This window comes from Schistocerca gregaria, chromosome X (assembly GCF_023897955.1).
Source record: "Schistocerca gregaria isolate iqSchGreg1 chromosome X, iqSchGreg1.2, whole genome shotgun sequence".
NCBI classification, from domain to species: domain Eukaryota; kingdom Metazoa; phylum Arthropoda; class Insecta; order Orthoptera; family Acrididae; genus Schistocerca; species Schistocerca gregaria.
The window spans coordinates 777,784,963-777,798,921 of NC_064931.1; the positions used below are offsets into that span (position 1 = coordinate 777,784,963).

Genomic DNA, 13,959 nt, shown 5'->3' on the forward strand with positions numbered 1-13,959 from the left:
TAAAAACCTCTGGCTGCTCTGCTGTGGCCATGTCTCTTCCAAGGAATAGTTCTGTCTCAGTTCCTATATGTGCTGTTCTGGCCTTGCCATCCTTGACTACCCTCTGGAAGGAGGGTCAGGTCCAATGGCTTGGGGCGAAACCCTTTCTGCAGTTCCTAGTCTGTACCAGGACTGACAGGGAGACTTTTGCCACCACCAAACCCCTTTTCTTTGTGGAACACTTTCAGGACAAGTTCGGTGGAGTTGAGTCCTTAAGCAAGATGAGATCCAGCTCCCTTGTTATAAAGACAACTGCCAGCCATTCAGCCTCCCTCCATGTGTGTGACTGTTTAGGAGACATCTCGGTGAACCATCGTGTAGATACTGGCGCTTTAATTATGGCATTTGAGGGGCATACCCTACCCGAGCAGGTCGAGGTAATGGTATACAGATGTGACATCAAACCGTATGTTCCACCTCCCATGCATTGCATCAGTTGTCTCAAGTTCAGCCACATGTCCTTGCAACGTGATTCGCCATTTCCAACTGTGGTGACTATGGCTGGCCCCTTCATGTGGGGAGCCCTTGCACCCCACTGCCTCACTGTCTCCATTGTCCCCACTCACCAGTGTGTCCAGTGTATACAAAGGATAAAAACCCAGGAAATAAAGATAATTGACTGTCTCAGTTACTTAGTGGCCTGGAAGCAGATTTTCAGACTTCACCCTGTAAATCTCACATCTACCTTTGCCTCAGTCATGTCTTCCGCACCTCACCCTTCCTCCTTACCCCACATCTTCCCCTTCCCTTCCCTTTCCTCCTCCCCTCTGCCCCTCCTCCCTACCCCACGTCTCCCCCTCCCATCTTCCCCCCTTCCCTTCCCGTCCCTCCCCTCCCCTCCCCCCTACTCCTTTCCCACCCAGCAGCCCCTGTCCCTTCCCTTCCACGAACTACTCCTCCTCCTCCTCCTCCTCCTCCTCCTAGCTCAGAGAAGACATCCTCTTCTCGGGCTCCTGCTAGAGATGGGGCTCGCTCTCAGAAGACTCCTCCCTGGCGTTGTCAATATAGGAAGCCTGCAACCTCAGGTCGGAAGAGGGAACCACGCTCTGAGGGCACCAAAGCTGCTCACTTGCTATCCGATCCTGACTTTGGTGGCAGTTATTCCCTAATTGAAAATGTGTCATCCCTCCCTCAGGACGAGGAGGAGAGGGAGGAGGAGGAGGAGCGAAAGTCAGAGGACAAGGCTTCCCCAGCTTTCCAAGGGCTGTCACCCCGCCCTGCTCATCCCAAATCAGACCCAGTTTTTATAGATGTCACCCCATCCTCATTGATGATGAACACTGCCCCAGTGACATGACCGCCCCTCAGTTTCTTTATGTCTAACCTAGACTCTCACCCCATAATAATCCAGTGGAAACATGTTTCCTCTGTTCTGCATTCTGTCTTGCTCTTCAAGAAACGCGTGTCTGATGATCACTCAATCGTTTTGTGGTTATCGTGCATTCTGTCGGAACTGTGCTGGCCCCGCAGTAGCATCTGAGGCAGGGGAATCTACACTTTGGTTCACACTGATGTCATTAATAACCGAATCCCCCTTCATGCCAGCCTGGAACCAACAACGGTACAAGTGCAATCACCATTTGCATTGTCTACCTCTCCCCTATTATGCCACTTCCTTGCATTGATCTGACTATCTTAATACAGCATCTCCTGCCCTAATATCTCCTCCTCGGGGTCTTCAATACACAACACCACCTGTGAGGGGGGGGGGGGGGGGACTGCCACTTCGATGGGTAGGGGTCTTCTAATTGACCAACTTATTACAGACTTTGATTTGTGTCTCCTCAATGACAGTTCCCCTACCCACTTCAGTGCTGCTCACGGCACCTTTTCTGTTATAGAGTTCTCTTGCTCTTGTGGCTTTCTTACATTGGTTATTTCATGATGATCTTTGTGACAGTGACCACATTCTGGTGATTTTATAGTTTCCCCCGCTGCTGCCAGGCCTTCAGGCCCCCGGATTGGGAATTCTGAAGAGGCAGTTGGCCTTTATATATGACACAGTAATCATACTAGGCTCACCCATTGTTTTCTCTTTTGTAACAAGCCACCCCCACAATGTGGCAGTAGAGTCAGACTGACGGTGTCCCATATATTGGTGGAATGTCCACTTTTGCCCCTCGTGCTAAGTATAAGCTTAAAGATTCCTTGTCTTTAATATTAGCAGACAATTCATGGATGGTTGAACTGGTCCTCAGTTTTCTGCATGAAAGTGGTTTCTATTTTCAGTTTTAAAGTTTTGCTTTGCACCTGGAGCAGGGGCAGGTTGATTTTGGTTTGTGGCTTCTCCTCGTGTTTTCTAAATCTGGGGCCAATGATCACTCCCCCATGCAACGACCACTCTTTTATCCCTCAGTTTTTTCCAGTTTTTAGATTTGGCCTGCCCTTTTAATACCGTCTACTGTGTGTTCTACCTTCTTCACCTTATAATTTGGCCCCTCTGACTCGGCCCACCCACTTTTAGTGGACCCCTATCACTCAGAGAATGCTCGTCCTCGCAGATCAGAGATGGAAAACAGTAATATGAAATCACTAAACCACTGGAGCATCCAAGGGAAGATCCCAGCACAAGTATTGCTTATTGAAAGTTACAATGCCCAGATGGTATTGGGAACAGAAAGTGGGTTGAAACTGCAAGTGAATAGCAATGAGATCCACAAACCAGTTTGTGCAAACAGCTCACTAAACAATTGGAAACATTAGTATTCTACATTTATGTGGTCACTTAATTAGGGTGCTTTCGTGTTGGCGATAGCAATGTCAACAAAGAAGTGTGTTGTCAGTTAGTTTACGTATGTTGAGAATTTTAGGAGCCATATTATACTCATTTTTGACATAACTTGCAACCATTGTTTCTTATGAACACTTAGAAGAGTAATTGTATCTGTCAATAGTTCTTGCATCAAGTTACATAATCAGATGATGATCTTTGTTGAATATGTAAGAAGATAGTCTCTGCACCATCTACAGCCATAATTTGTAAGAGTCCATGTCTAAAGAAACTGGTTTTCAGTACATGAAAGATTCACAGTTATTTTAAGATCAGTAAAATGGATTAATTCTTCAAAAAATACTCTGAAATGTGGTGTGTTTTTTGTTCATAGAAGTGTTTTATATTTTAACACGAGCCACATTTATCTTGATAGCTCATGAGCAGACAGTTGCTGGTAAATCTACATCTACATCTACATCTACATGACTACTCTGCAGTTCACATTTAAGTGCTTGGCAGAGGGTTCGTCGAACCACAATCATACTGTCTATCTACCATTCCACTCCCTAACAGCGCGCGGGAAAAACGAACACCTAAACCTTTCTGTTTGAACTCTGATTTCTCGTATTTTATTTTGATGATCATTCCTACCTATGTAGGTTGGGCTCAACAAAATATTTTCGCATTCAGAAGAGAAAGTTGGTGACTGAAATTTCGTAAAAAGATCTCGCCGCAACGAAAAACGTCTTTGCTGTAATGACTTCCATCCCAATTCGCGTATCATATCTGCCACACTCTCGCCCCTATTACGTGATAATACAAAATGAGCTGCCATTTTTTGCACCCTTTCAATGTCCTCCATCAATCCCACCTGGTAAGGATCCCACACCACACAGCAATATTCTAACAGAGGACAAATGAGAGTACTGTAAGCTGTCTCTTTAGTGGACTTGTTGCATTTTCTAAGTGTCCTGCCAATGAAATGCAACCTTTGGCTGGCCTTCCCCACAATATTGTCTATGTGGTCTTTCCGACTGAAGTTGTTCGTAATTTTAACATCCAGGTACTTAGTTGAATTGACAGCCTTGAGAATTGTACTATTTATCTAGTAATCGAATTCCAACTGATTTATTTTGGGACTCATGTGGATCACCTTACACTTTTCGTTATTTAGCGTCAACTGCCACCTGCCACACCATACAGCAATCTTTTCTAAATCGCTTTGCAACTCATACTGGTCTTCGGATGACCTTGCTAGACGGTAAATTACAGCATCATCTGCGAACAACCTAAGAGAACTGCTCAGATTGTCACCCAGGTCATTTATATAGATCAGGAACAGCAGAGGTCCCAGGATGCTTCCCTGGGGAACACCTGATAGCACTTCAGTTTTTTCGATGATTTGCCGTCTATTACTATGAACTGCGACCTTCCCGACAGGAAATCACGAATCCAGTCGCACAACTGATACGATACCCATAGGCCTGCAGCTTGATTAGAAGTCGCTTGTGAGGAACGGTGTCAAAAGCTTCCCGGAAATTTAGAAATATGGAATCAAATGCTGTGATACTCTGTAAATAAGGTTATAAAGTCATAGATGTCAGCTTTGTGTTTCTCTGTTCTATCAACTGGCAAGTGAACAAAATAAATATTGTCTGCCAGTTAGGAAGTGTTACCTATGAGTAATTTTTTTCACCCATTCATCTTCCACATGTGCTTGTTGTTAATTTTTATTTGTCTTTCTTACATGCTCTTTTGAAATGAGAGTGTAAGTTTGTTTTCTTAGAAGTTCATAATTTTTGGTATTGATCCAAAGAGTATATTTCTCGTGGTTTTTCTTTTCCTCCTGGATGTTGATGTCACCATATTGAAACAAATATTGCCGAGGGAAATGTAGTTTGGTTACATACTTGCTCCACCAACCGTATGTGTGACAACCACGACAATCATTGATTGGGAATATTCCAGTTGAATAGAATTTGCACTCAGTTATTGTATAGTTGGACCATGTACAGGTTTGAAGTATTCTTTCTATCTAGTAACTCTTCTACAGTATACAGCATAAAATACAGGCAATTAGTCAAAGACTGGAATAATGTTGGGTTGATTGTTGTTGCATGTGAGTAAGTGGAGAAAAATTTCGGGGGTCCCATATAAGTATTGTTTTTTCCTCCCTTTCATATCTTTCTGATGACCTGTCCATGAAATCAGTTGAAACTTACCATTGCTTTCTTCATTTCCTTCTGTATTCTTAAACCTAATACAGCATTTTTTCCCCTTAATTGGTCACAATACTTATCAACTTGTTTTAATCCTGTTTATTCTCAAATCTGAGAGTTATTGAATACACACCTAATTAACTGAAACATAACATGTTAACACTCAGGGTGTATTACTGTTTGAGAATTGAGATATTTACTTCCTCTAAAACGTAGGGTTCTCAAACAATGGATGCCATGGAGTATGCCTCCACCAATTTCCAGTGATTTGGTTATTTGTATTTGGCCATTCATTAATTTCAGTGTCAGTGACATACACCCAAAAACAACCTTTATTATAATCATTACCACTACCACTATCACTATCTCTGTCACAATTATTAGTTGGTATTAGTGCTATTGCTATGTAGTGCATGCTGTTCCAGTATTATAGGTTTGTGTGAAAAGCAGTAGTGTGATTATTTTAGTTGGCTATGTAAGTTATGCACAGATTTGTTTTTTTAAAACTATTATGTGTTGCTTTGCAAGTTACAAAGATTTCAAAAATTTCTCTCTTCTTTTTCTTCCAGCACCCTATGAAGGTGGAATATGGAAAGTAAGAGTTCATTTACCTGAACACTATCCTTTCAAATCGCCTTCAATTGGGTTCATGAATAAAGTTTATCATCCAAATATAGATGAAGTGTCTGGGACAGTTTGCCTTGATGTAATCAATCAAGCATGGACAGCCTTGTATGGTAAGTTTGCAGCTTTCGTTATTGAATGCTGGTGGCATTTAGATTGCATTTTTGTTAAGCCCCACAGTTTTACTTTGTAAATGACAATTTTTTTTTTGTCTAAATTCATCAATAAGGAACTTTATACATATAAGGTATACCCTTGCCTTCATACCACTTCTGAACAGATGTACACACTACGTTATTGGGGGACTTGCATGGTCTCTGAACCATGGTACAGCTTCATGTTTTTTACATACACACATCATTGTCAGAGGTGAAAGAATTGAAAAAATTAATAAGTGACAGAAAATAATCCCAGAACTGACAACTGGTGGAGTATTGAAACCTGGATCTTTGGTTTTTTGGTCTGTCATTTAGCCACTGTACTACCAAGCCACATATAGGTATTGAGCATAATATTACATGCGAAATAAATGAATATGCCGCTGAGGAACAACAGCGATAACTTCTTAATGAGTTAAAGCTGGTTGCTGTAATTTAGGTAACAAAAGGCAGCAATTAATGGGACCTTACATATGTAGATATTGTCTGATGGAAGTCTGTAGTAGTCTGCAGGTTAGTGTTCTGGCAAACAGAACAGGCAGCTTGTTTAGTGACCACTTTCACAGGTGCATACTGGGTTTTCTACACAATACTGTGTGATCTAGATGGTTTACAGGTACGCAATGTTTTCCAGTAGCCAGCAAAGTTTAAATAGTTTAAATGTAGCAGTTTAGCAGAAGATTTTTTAAGCGTAAACTGAAACGTAATTCTGAATTACATTTGTGTTACAACGTCAAGTTTAACACATATATTTCAGAACGACACAACACATGTAAGTCACAGAGTAAGTTGACAAGCAAGACATGTGTACACATTAGCATTCGAATGAGCACTGAGTCTGTCTAGCGGCTGCTGCTTGGCTGGCCACTTAGGTGGCACAGCTGCTGCATGGCTGGCAGACAACGCCGCACGTAGAGGATGCGCGTAATTGCGCGGCGGCGCTTTGAATGATGGGCGAGTCACAACACTTCCCCCCCCCCCCCCCCCCCCCCCCCCCCCCCCCTTGAAATTGTTGCGCTGATCCTGATGGAGGTCTCCTGGAGATGGTTGCTGTTCATAGGCGTTGTTTGACTCGCTGTAAAGTCTCGAGGATGAGGCTTCCCGTACGGACGGAAGTGTTCCTGATGATAACGGGTCGTAGGGGGCGAATCTGCTGGGGCCTCATACACCAATCTGCCCGTTGCGGCAAGTCCAGTTGATATGACAGGAGACATGGGCGATGTGTCGGCGTCCGTTGGAGGAGGAGGCGAGATTTGCTCTGACAGAGGATGGTCATCCAGTTCCTGCATGGGCACGTCTCCTGGTGGCGTCCGTTCTTGTACTGGCATCGCGATGACAGTGAGAGGGCTGCGTTGTGAGTATTGAGAGATGCCAAGATCTTGAGTGTCAGGTAGTGCCGAAGGTGGTGTAGTGGCATCCGGAACAGGCGTTGCCGACACACGAGGCCGAAGCTGGTCCGAATGACGCACTGCAACACCCGTGTCCGTCTGGTTTCATACAGGCGTCTGCCACGGTGTCGTAAGATGCGGTCCGGGCTCCAGTTTGGCCGCCTGCCATGTCCCCGTACCCAGACGAGGTCGTCGGCGGTGAACCGGCCAAGTGAAGGCACCCGCGGCCGTGAGGTGGAAGGCCACAGTAGATGAAGTAGCGTGCGGGGCTGTCGGCCATGTAAGAGCTCAGCTGGGATGTGGTCGCCCATGGGGGGGTGAAACATTAAGACGCCAGAAACTGGAGAAGCGCATCATCAGCAGCAGAAGAAGTCAGGAGTTTCCGCATCTGAGCCTTAAATGTGCGGACCAGTCGTTCAGCCTCACCGTTTGATTGTGGATGGAACGGCGGGGCCGTGACATGCATAACGCCTTGACAAGCACAAAAATTCGCAAATTCGGAAGAGGCAAATTGTGGACCATTATCAGTAACAAGAGTAGAGGAAAGGCTTTCCAAAGAAAAAATTTGGCGAGAGCACTGGTGGTTGCCGCGGTGGTAGGCGACGTGCAACGGACAATGAAAGGAAAGTTAGAGTAGGCGTCAATTACGAGGCGCCAATAAGTACCTAAATAGGGTCCCGCAAAGTCGGCATGAATGCACTCCCAGGGCTTCTCAGGTGAAGGCCACGGTGACAAAGATGACTTCGGGACAGCGGCCTGTGACGCACAAGGGCCGCAGGCAGCGACCATGTGTGCAGTTTCAGAGTCGATGCTGGGCCAGTACATATGATGGCACGCCAGAGATTTTGTGCGAGACACACCCCAGTGCCCTTGGTGAAGGAGGAGCAAGACCGGAGCATGCAAAGATGTAGGTACCACAACACATGGCGAAGCATTGTCAGTGGAAAGGAGGATAACACCATCCCTAGCCGTGAGGAGGTAGTGCAAAGCGTAGTAGTTCCGCAATGGATCAGAAGTCTTAGCGGACAGGTGATCTGGCCAACCCTTCTGAATACAGCATAAAACCTAGGAGAGGGTAGGGTCAGAACCTGCAGCAGCTGCCAGCCGGTCCCCATTGATGGGGAACGCGTCCACAACCCGCAGCACGGCAACATCCAGGTGGAAACACAAAAGTTGGTCCCTATCGAATGCCAGATCAGGACCCATGGGAAGGTGAGACAGAGCATCAGCATTTGCATGTTGAGCTATTGGCTAGAAATAAATCTCATAATTGAAACGAGACAAGTAAAGAGCCCAACGCTGGAGGCGGTGTGCAGCCTTGTCGTGAAGTGACGTTGATGGATGAAACAAGGAAACAAGTGGTTTGTGATCTGTAACAAGATGAAATTTTGAGCCATAGAGAAAAACACAAACTTATGAAGAACATAAATAATGGCCAAAGCTTCTTTTTCAATTTGAAAATACTTTTGTTGGGCATCCGTGGAGGCATAGGCAATGGATTGTTCCGAACCGTCAGAAAAACGGTGCGCAAGGACTGCACTGACCCTCTATTGAAAGGCATCTGGGGCAAGAACAAGATGTTGGCCAGGTTGATAAGTAGCCAGGCACGGGGCCTGTTTCAGCATAGTCTTTAATTTCTGGAAAGCCGCATCGCATGACATGGACCAGTGAAAAGGCGCGTTTTTATGCAACAGGCGATGCAATGGCTGAGCCACCGAAGCCGCAGATGGTAAAAAATTGTGATAGTATGCTATTTTCCCCAAGAAGGCCTGCAGTTCCTTAACAGATGTAGGGTGAGGAAGGGCATCGATCGCAGCGACAGTTTGCTGAAGCGGACGAATACCATCGCAAGAGAGTTGAAACCCCAAGTACGTGATAGATGCCTGAAAAAATTGTGATTTCTGAAGATTACACTTAAGACCAGCAGTCTGTAAGGCGTGAGAAAGTGTGTGGAGATTTTGAAGATGTTCTTCAGTGGTAGAGCCAGTGACAACAATGTCGTCCATGTAATTGATACACCCAGGGACAGGGAGCAATAATTGTTCCAAGAGTCGCTGAAAGAGAGCAGGGGCGCTAGCAACCCCGAATGGCAAGCGTTGGTATTGATAGAAGCCGAAAGGCGTGTGAAGGACCAGAAACTGCCAGGAAGCAGCGTCGAGAGGAAGTTGATGATAAGCTTCTGACAGGTCAATTTTAGAAAAATACTGGCCTCCAGCAAGTTTAGTGAACAGTTCTTCAGAACGGGGCATAGGGTAAATGTCGTTGAGGCATTGAGCATTTACAGTGGCTTTGAAATCGCCACAGAGACGAATATCACCATTTGGCTTAGCAACGACGACCACAGGAGAGGACCACTCACTGGAAGTGACAGGAAGCAAGACCCCTGAAGTAGTGAGATGATCCAACTCCCATTTTACCCGATCACGAAGGGCCACAGGAATGGGCCGACCCTGAAAAAACTCAGGCCAAGCAGTGGGTTTAAGCATGATATGAGCTTCAAAGTCGTTTCCACGGCCTAACCCAGGAGAAAAAAGGGAAGACAATGTCGTCGACAAGGAATCCAGTTGAGCATAAGGAATAGCATCAGAGACAATATTGACAGTCATCTATGGAGAACCCAAAAACGCGAAAGGCATCGAAACCAAAGAGATTCTCTGCATTACTCTGGTCGACCACAAATATGGGGACAGTTCGAACGGCGGATTTGTAAGCTACCTCAACATTAAACTGTCCCAAGAGAGAAATCTTCTGTTTATTGTTCGTCTGTAATTGCTGAGTGACAGGTGACAGGAGTGGAGAAGCCCCCAGGGGCTCAGCATTCACTTGCTGAGTACGGGCTTGGCGACCCCGGGGTCCTGAGCTGGGGACTGGTCTGCGCCGCCAGTCTCTTGTCACCGTAACCCCCGGACATGCTTCAGCGACCACCGTACGGCGCGGCGGTGAAATGTTGTGTGCTGCGGGGAATGGTAATCTTGGCTTGACCGCCTGGATTGCGAGGAAGGCCAACCTCTATAAAAACCCCTCAATCTTTCGGTGTGCTCCGCGCCTAGAAGATGCATGGCTGTTGGGGTGGAACAGTCGCAAGCGGGCAACCTCTGGGTCACCTGCCGCACCCCAGTTTTATAAGGCTTACTCAGGCACGCGGGGCTGTGTCTGAGCGGACTTTTAGTTCCCTAGCTGCTCGTGGGACCGCAATGGACCCTTCGACCTCTACATTTCCCCCTACCAGTGGCTTGGGTGGGCCGCTGGTAGGAAAACACACCCAATCGAAAAAGCGGCTACGCGCTGCGAGACCTCCAGCGCCTGGTGTTGCTAGAGGTTTAACAGAATGTAGTAACGGAGCACATGCTGATAATCAGAATGTGTTTTTGATTATTAAAAGGAAGGAGGGTAGCTTTGAGAGGGTTTCTCCCTTTTACATCCACAAGGGTCTTGAGGGAATTGCAGGAACACTGAAATCTGTAAAGCGACTGCGCAATGGGACTCTGTTAGTTGAAACTTCTAGTTCCCGTCAAGTCGCTGCCCTTCGGAAAGCAAATTGTCTAGGAGAGTACGCTGTCGAGACCGAGCTCCACTCCACTTTGAACTATAGTAAGGGTGTTGTGACGTGTAGGATATCCCCATAGAGGTGCTAAAATCTGAGTGGGCTGACGAAGGAATTGTTGACGTGCAGCACATTATGAAACGAGTCAATGGGGACCTCGTCAAATCTGACTCGTTTATTCTCACATTCAGTTGCCCGAGACTCCCGGAGCATGTTAAAGCGGGGTTCTTACGTTTGTCCGTACGGCCATATTTCCCCAACCCAATGCGCTGTTTTAAATGTCAGCGCTTTGGGCATACTACGTTGGGGTGCAATGGGATAGCCACGTGTGGTAAATGTGGTCAGCCTGCCCATGACGGAGCCGATTGTTCATCGCCTGTGAAGTGCGTGAATTGCTCTGGGAGTCACCCTGTCTGGAGCCGGATCTGCCCCATCTATCTCGAAGACCGGAAGGTACAGGAGATTAAAACATCTAAGCGCATCCCCTATGGTGAGGCCAAGAAGATCTTTAAGGCCATGCAACCTCCTGTGTTTTCCACATCTTTCGCTTCCGCTCTCAAAAAACCGGTACAACTGGCCACTGTTGCTACACAAACGGAGGTTGCTAGTGTTAGCACTAAAACCTGCGCTTGCCAGTGCACTTGTGCTGCTGCGGTTGTTTTGCAATCTGCGGCTCTCCCCGCTACATCGGACAAGGCCGTGGTTGCTGACATTGAGGTACTTCCAGCCTCCCCCCATATGGCGCCTTCTGCCCAGGTGAGTCAACCTCCAACTGTTGACAAGGCTCTGCATTCCAAGCCCCCCAAGACAAAGCCTCAGAAGATGAAGGTTCTGCCACCTGAGGAGACTAGTCAGCGTCGGTCCGATGATGATGCCATCGTACTGTCTGACATCTCCCGTGGGTCGTCATCGGATCTTATGGACATTGATGTCGACCGGGGGCGATCTTCTCGCCCCAGGAATAAATCTCCAGCCAGTACGGTCTCTCCTCCAAAGCACAGAGGCAGGGTGAAAGTTCAGCCACCCTGATCACTGGCTCCCATATTACAGTGGAACCTGAATGGTTTCAGGACGCATGTGGCCGAATTACAACTCCTCATACGAGAGTGCCCCTTGTGCTTATGTATCCAAGAGACACATTTTCGGGCCACTGATTCTCCTTCTTTACGCGGCTATACCGCATATCGAAAAGATGATCTGACGGGGCAAAGGGTGGTGTTGCGGTTTTTGTCCGTGATGTGCACCCCTCATCTGAGCTCCCTCTCGTCACCGACTTGCAAGCAGTTGCAGTTGACATTCTTGTGGGTCGGAGGCTCACAGTCTGTTCTGTTTATTTACCACCTCCGGATGCGATAGACTCTGAGGCTCTCACGGACCTTATTAGCCAACTCCCTCGCCCATTTCTTCTTCTGGGGGACTTCAACGCTCATAATGTCTTATGGGGCTCTCCGACTACTTGCCCCAGGGGTCGCATTCTGGAAAGCGTCATGATGTCTGAAGAACTGTGCCTCCTCAACTCTGGTGCTCCCACTCATTTCTGTACTGCTTCCGGATCGTCATCGGCTATTGACCTTTCCTTTTGCTCTCCAGCACTCGCGGATTCTGCTCTGTGGGAGGCTGCAGCTGACCTCCATTCTAGTGACCACTTCCCCCTCTGGATTCGCCTCCTGGATGAGGCTGTGGCATTACCAGTGCCGCCCCGGTGGCACCTTTGCAGAGCTGACTGGACACTTTTCAGCCAACTGGCTGTTTTGGAACACCGTGCCAGCGTCCACGAATGGGTAGACCATGTTGCAGCTGTGATCTCTCATGCTGCTGAATTGTCAATCCCACGATCATCCAGTCATCCCAAGAGGCGTCCTGTCCCTTGGTGGACCACTGAGTGCCACTCAGCCATCCGCACCCGCCGTGCAGCACTGCGCCGCTTCAAGTGCCGTCCCTCAGCTGACAATCTTGCGGCCTTTCGGGTGGTAAGGGCCAGAGCGCGGCGAGTGATTAAAGAGAGCAAACGACGGTCATGGCAATCGTTCTTGAATTCCATCTCTCGCTCCACTAGTTCTACGAAAGTATGGGAAGCCATCAGGAGGATTTCCGGGAAACTCAGCCAGCTACCTGTCACGGCATTGCTGCATCAGGGATGTCTCCTCACGGCGCCGAGAGACATTGCCCAGACACTGGCCATGCATTTTGCGGAATCTACCGCCACTATTAACTGTGATCCAGATTTCTGCCGCTACCGCACTGCCGTCGAAAGGGGTCACTTGGACTTCCGGTCTCTAAATTCTGAACCCTATAACTGCCCCTTCACAATGTGGGAACTGGATTCTGCGCTGTCTGTGGCTCATGATACTGCGCCTGGTCATGATCAAATCCGGTACAGCATGCTGCGGCACCTGTTGCTGCCATCCAAGGAAGTTCTCCTGAACTGTTTCAATATGATATGGTTATCTGGCACGTACCCTGACTCGTGGAGGGAGGCAATTTTGATTCCCGTCCTCAAACCAGGGAAGGACTGAACGCATCCCAGTAGTTATCGGAGTATTGCCTTGACGAGCTGTGTTGGGAAGACGTTGGAACGCATGGTCAACCGCCGCCTGGTTTGGCTGCTCGAGACCAGGCAGCTCCTTAGCCCCTCTCAGTGTGGCTTTCGGAGATGTCGTTCCACTATAGACAACTTGACCCTGCTTGAGGCCGCCATCCAGCAGGCCTTTCTACGTAACCAGCATTGTCTAGGGGTCTTCTTTGACATTAATAAGGCGTATGACACTACTTGGCGCCGCCTTATCCTCAATCAACTCCATGAGTGGGGCTTTCGTGGCCGTCTCCCCATCTTCATTCGGTCCTTTCTTTCCCACCGCCTCTTTCGGTATCGGGTTGGTAATGTGCTATCGGATTTGTACGTGCAGGAGAATGGTGTTCCTCAGGGCAGCGTTTTAAGTGTCACCCTCTTTGCCGTTGCTATTAACAGTATCACGTCCACTATCCGGAGTCCTGCCCAATGCTCCTTGTTTGTGGACGATTTTGCTGTTTTCTGTTCTTCCTCCAGTCTTGTCAGTGCTAGTCGGCAGTTACAGCTTACGATAAAGCGCTTAGAGGCATGGACTGCAAAGACGGGTTTTACCTTTTCTGCAGACAAATCTGTGTGTGTTCATTTTAATCGTTCTCGGCGTCTTTTTACCTCCCCTGAATTGCGTCTGAGGGACACCGTTCTTCCTTTTAGAGACACTGTGAGGTTCCTGGGCCTCACTTTTGATTCCAAGTTGTCGTGGTTGCC

At 47.5% G+C, this 13,959-nt stretch overlaps 1 protein-coding gene across 2 annotated transcripts in view; it reads left to right on the top strand.

The window, feature by feature from the left end:
- Positions 1-13,959, top strand: part of LOC126299445 (ubiquitin-conjugating enzyme E2 H) — a 124,178-nt gene that overhangs the window by 25,236 nt on the left and 84,983 nt on the right. For both annotated transcript variants that reach the window (XM_049991348.1, XM_049991349.1), the window contains exon 3: positions 5,541-5,708. In XM_049991348.1, the coding sequence (XP_049847305.1) occupies positions 5,541-5,708 (168 nt within the window). The remainder of the gene's footprint in view (positions 1-5,540; positions 5,709-13,959) is intronic.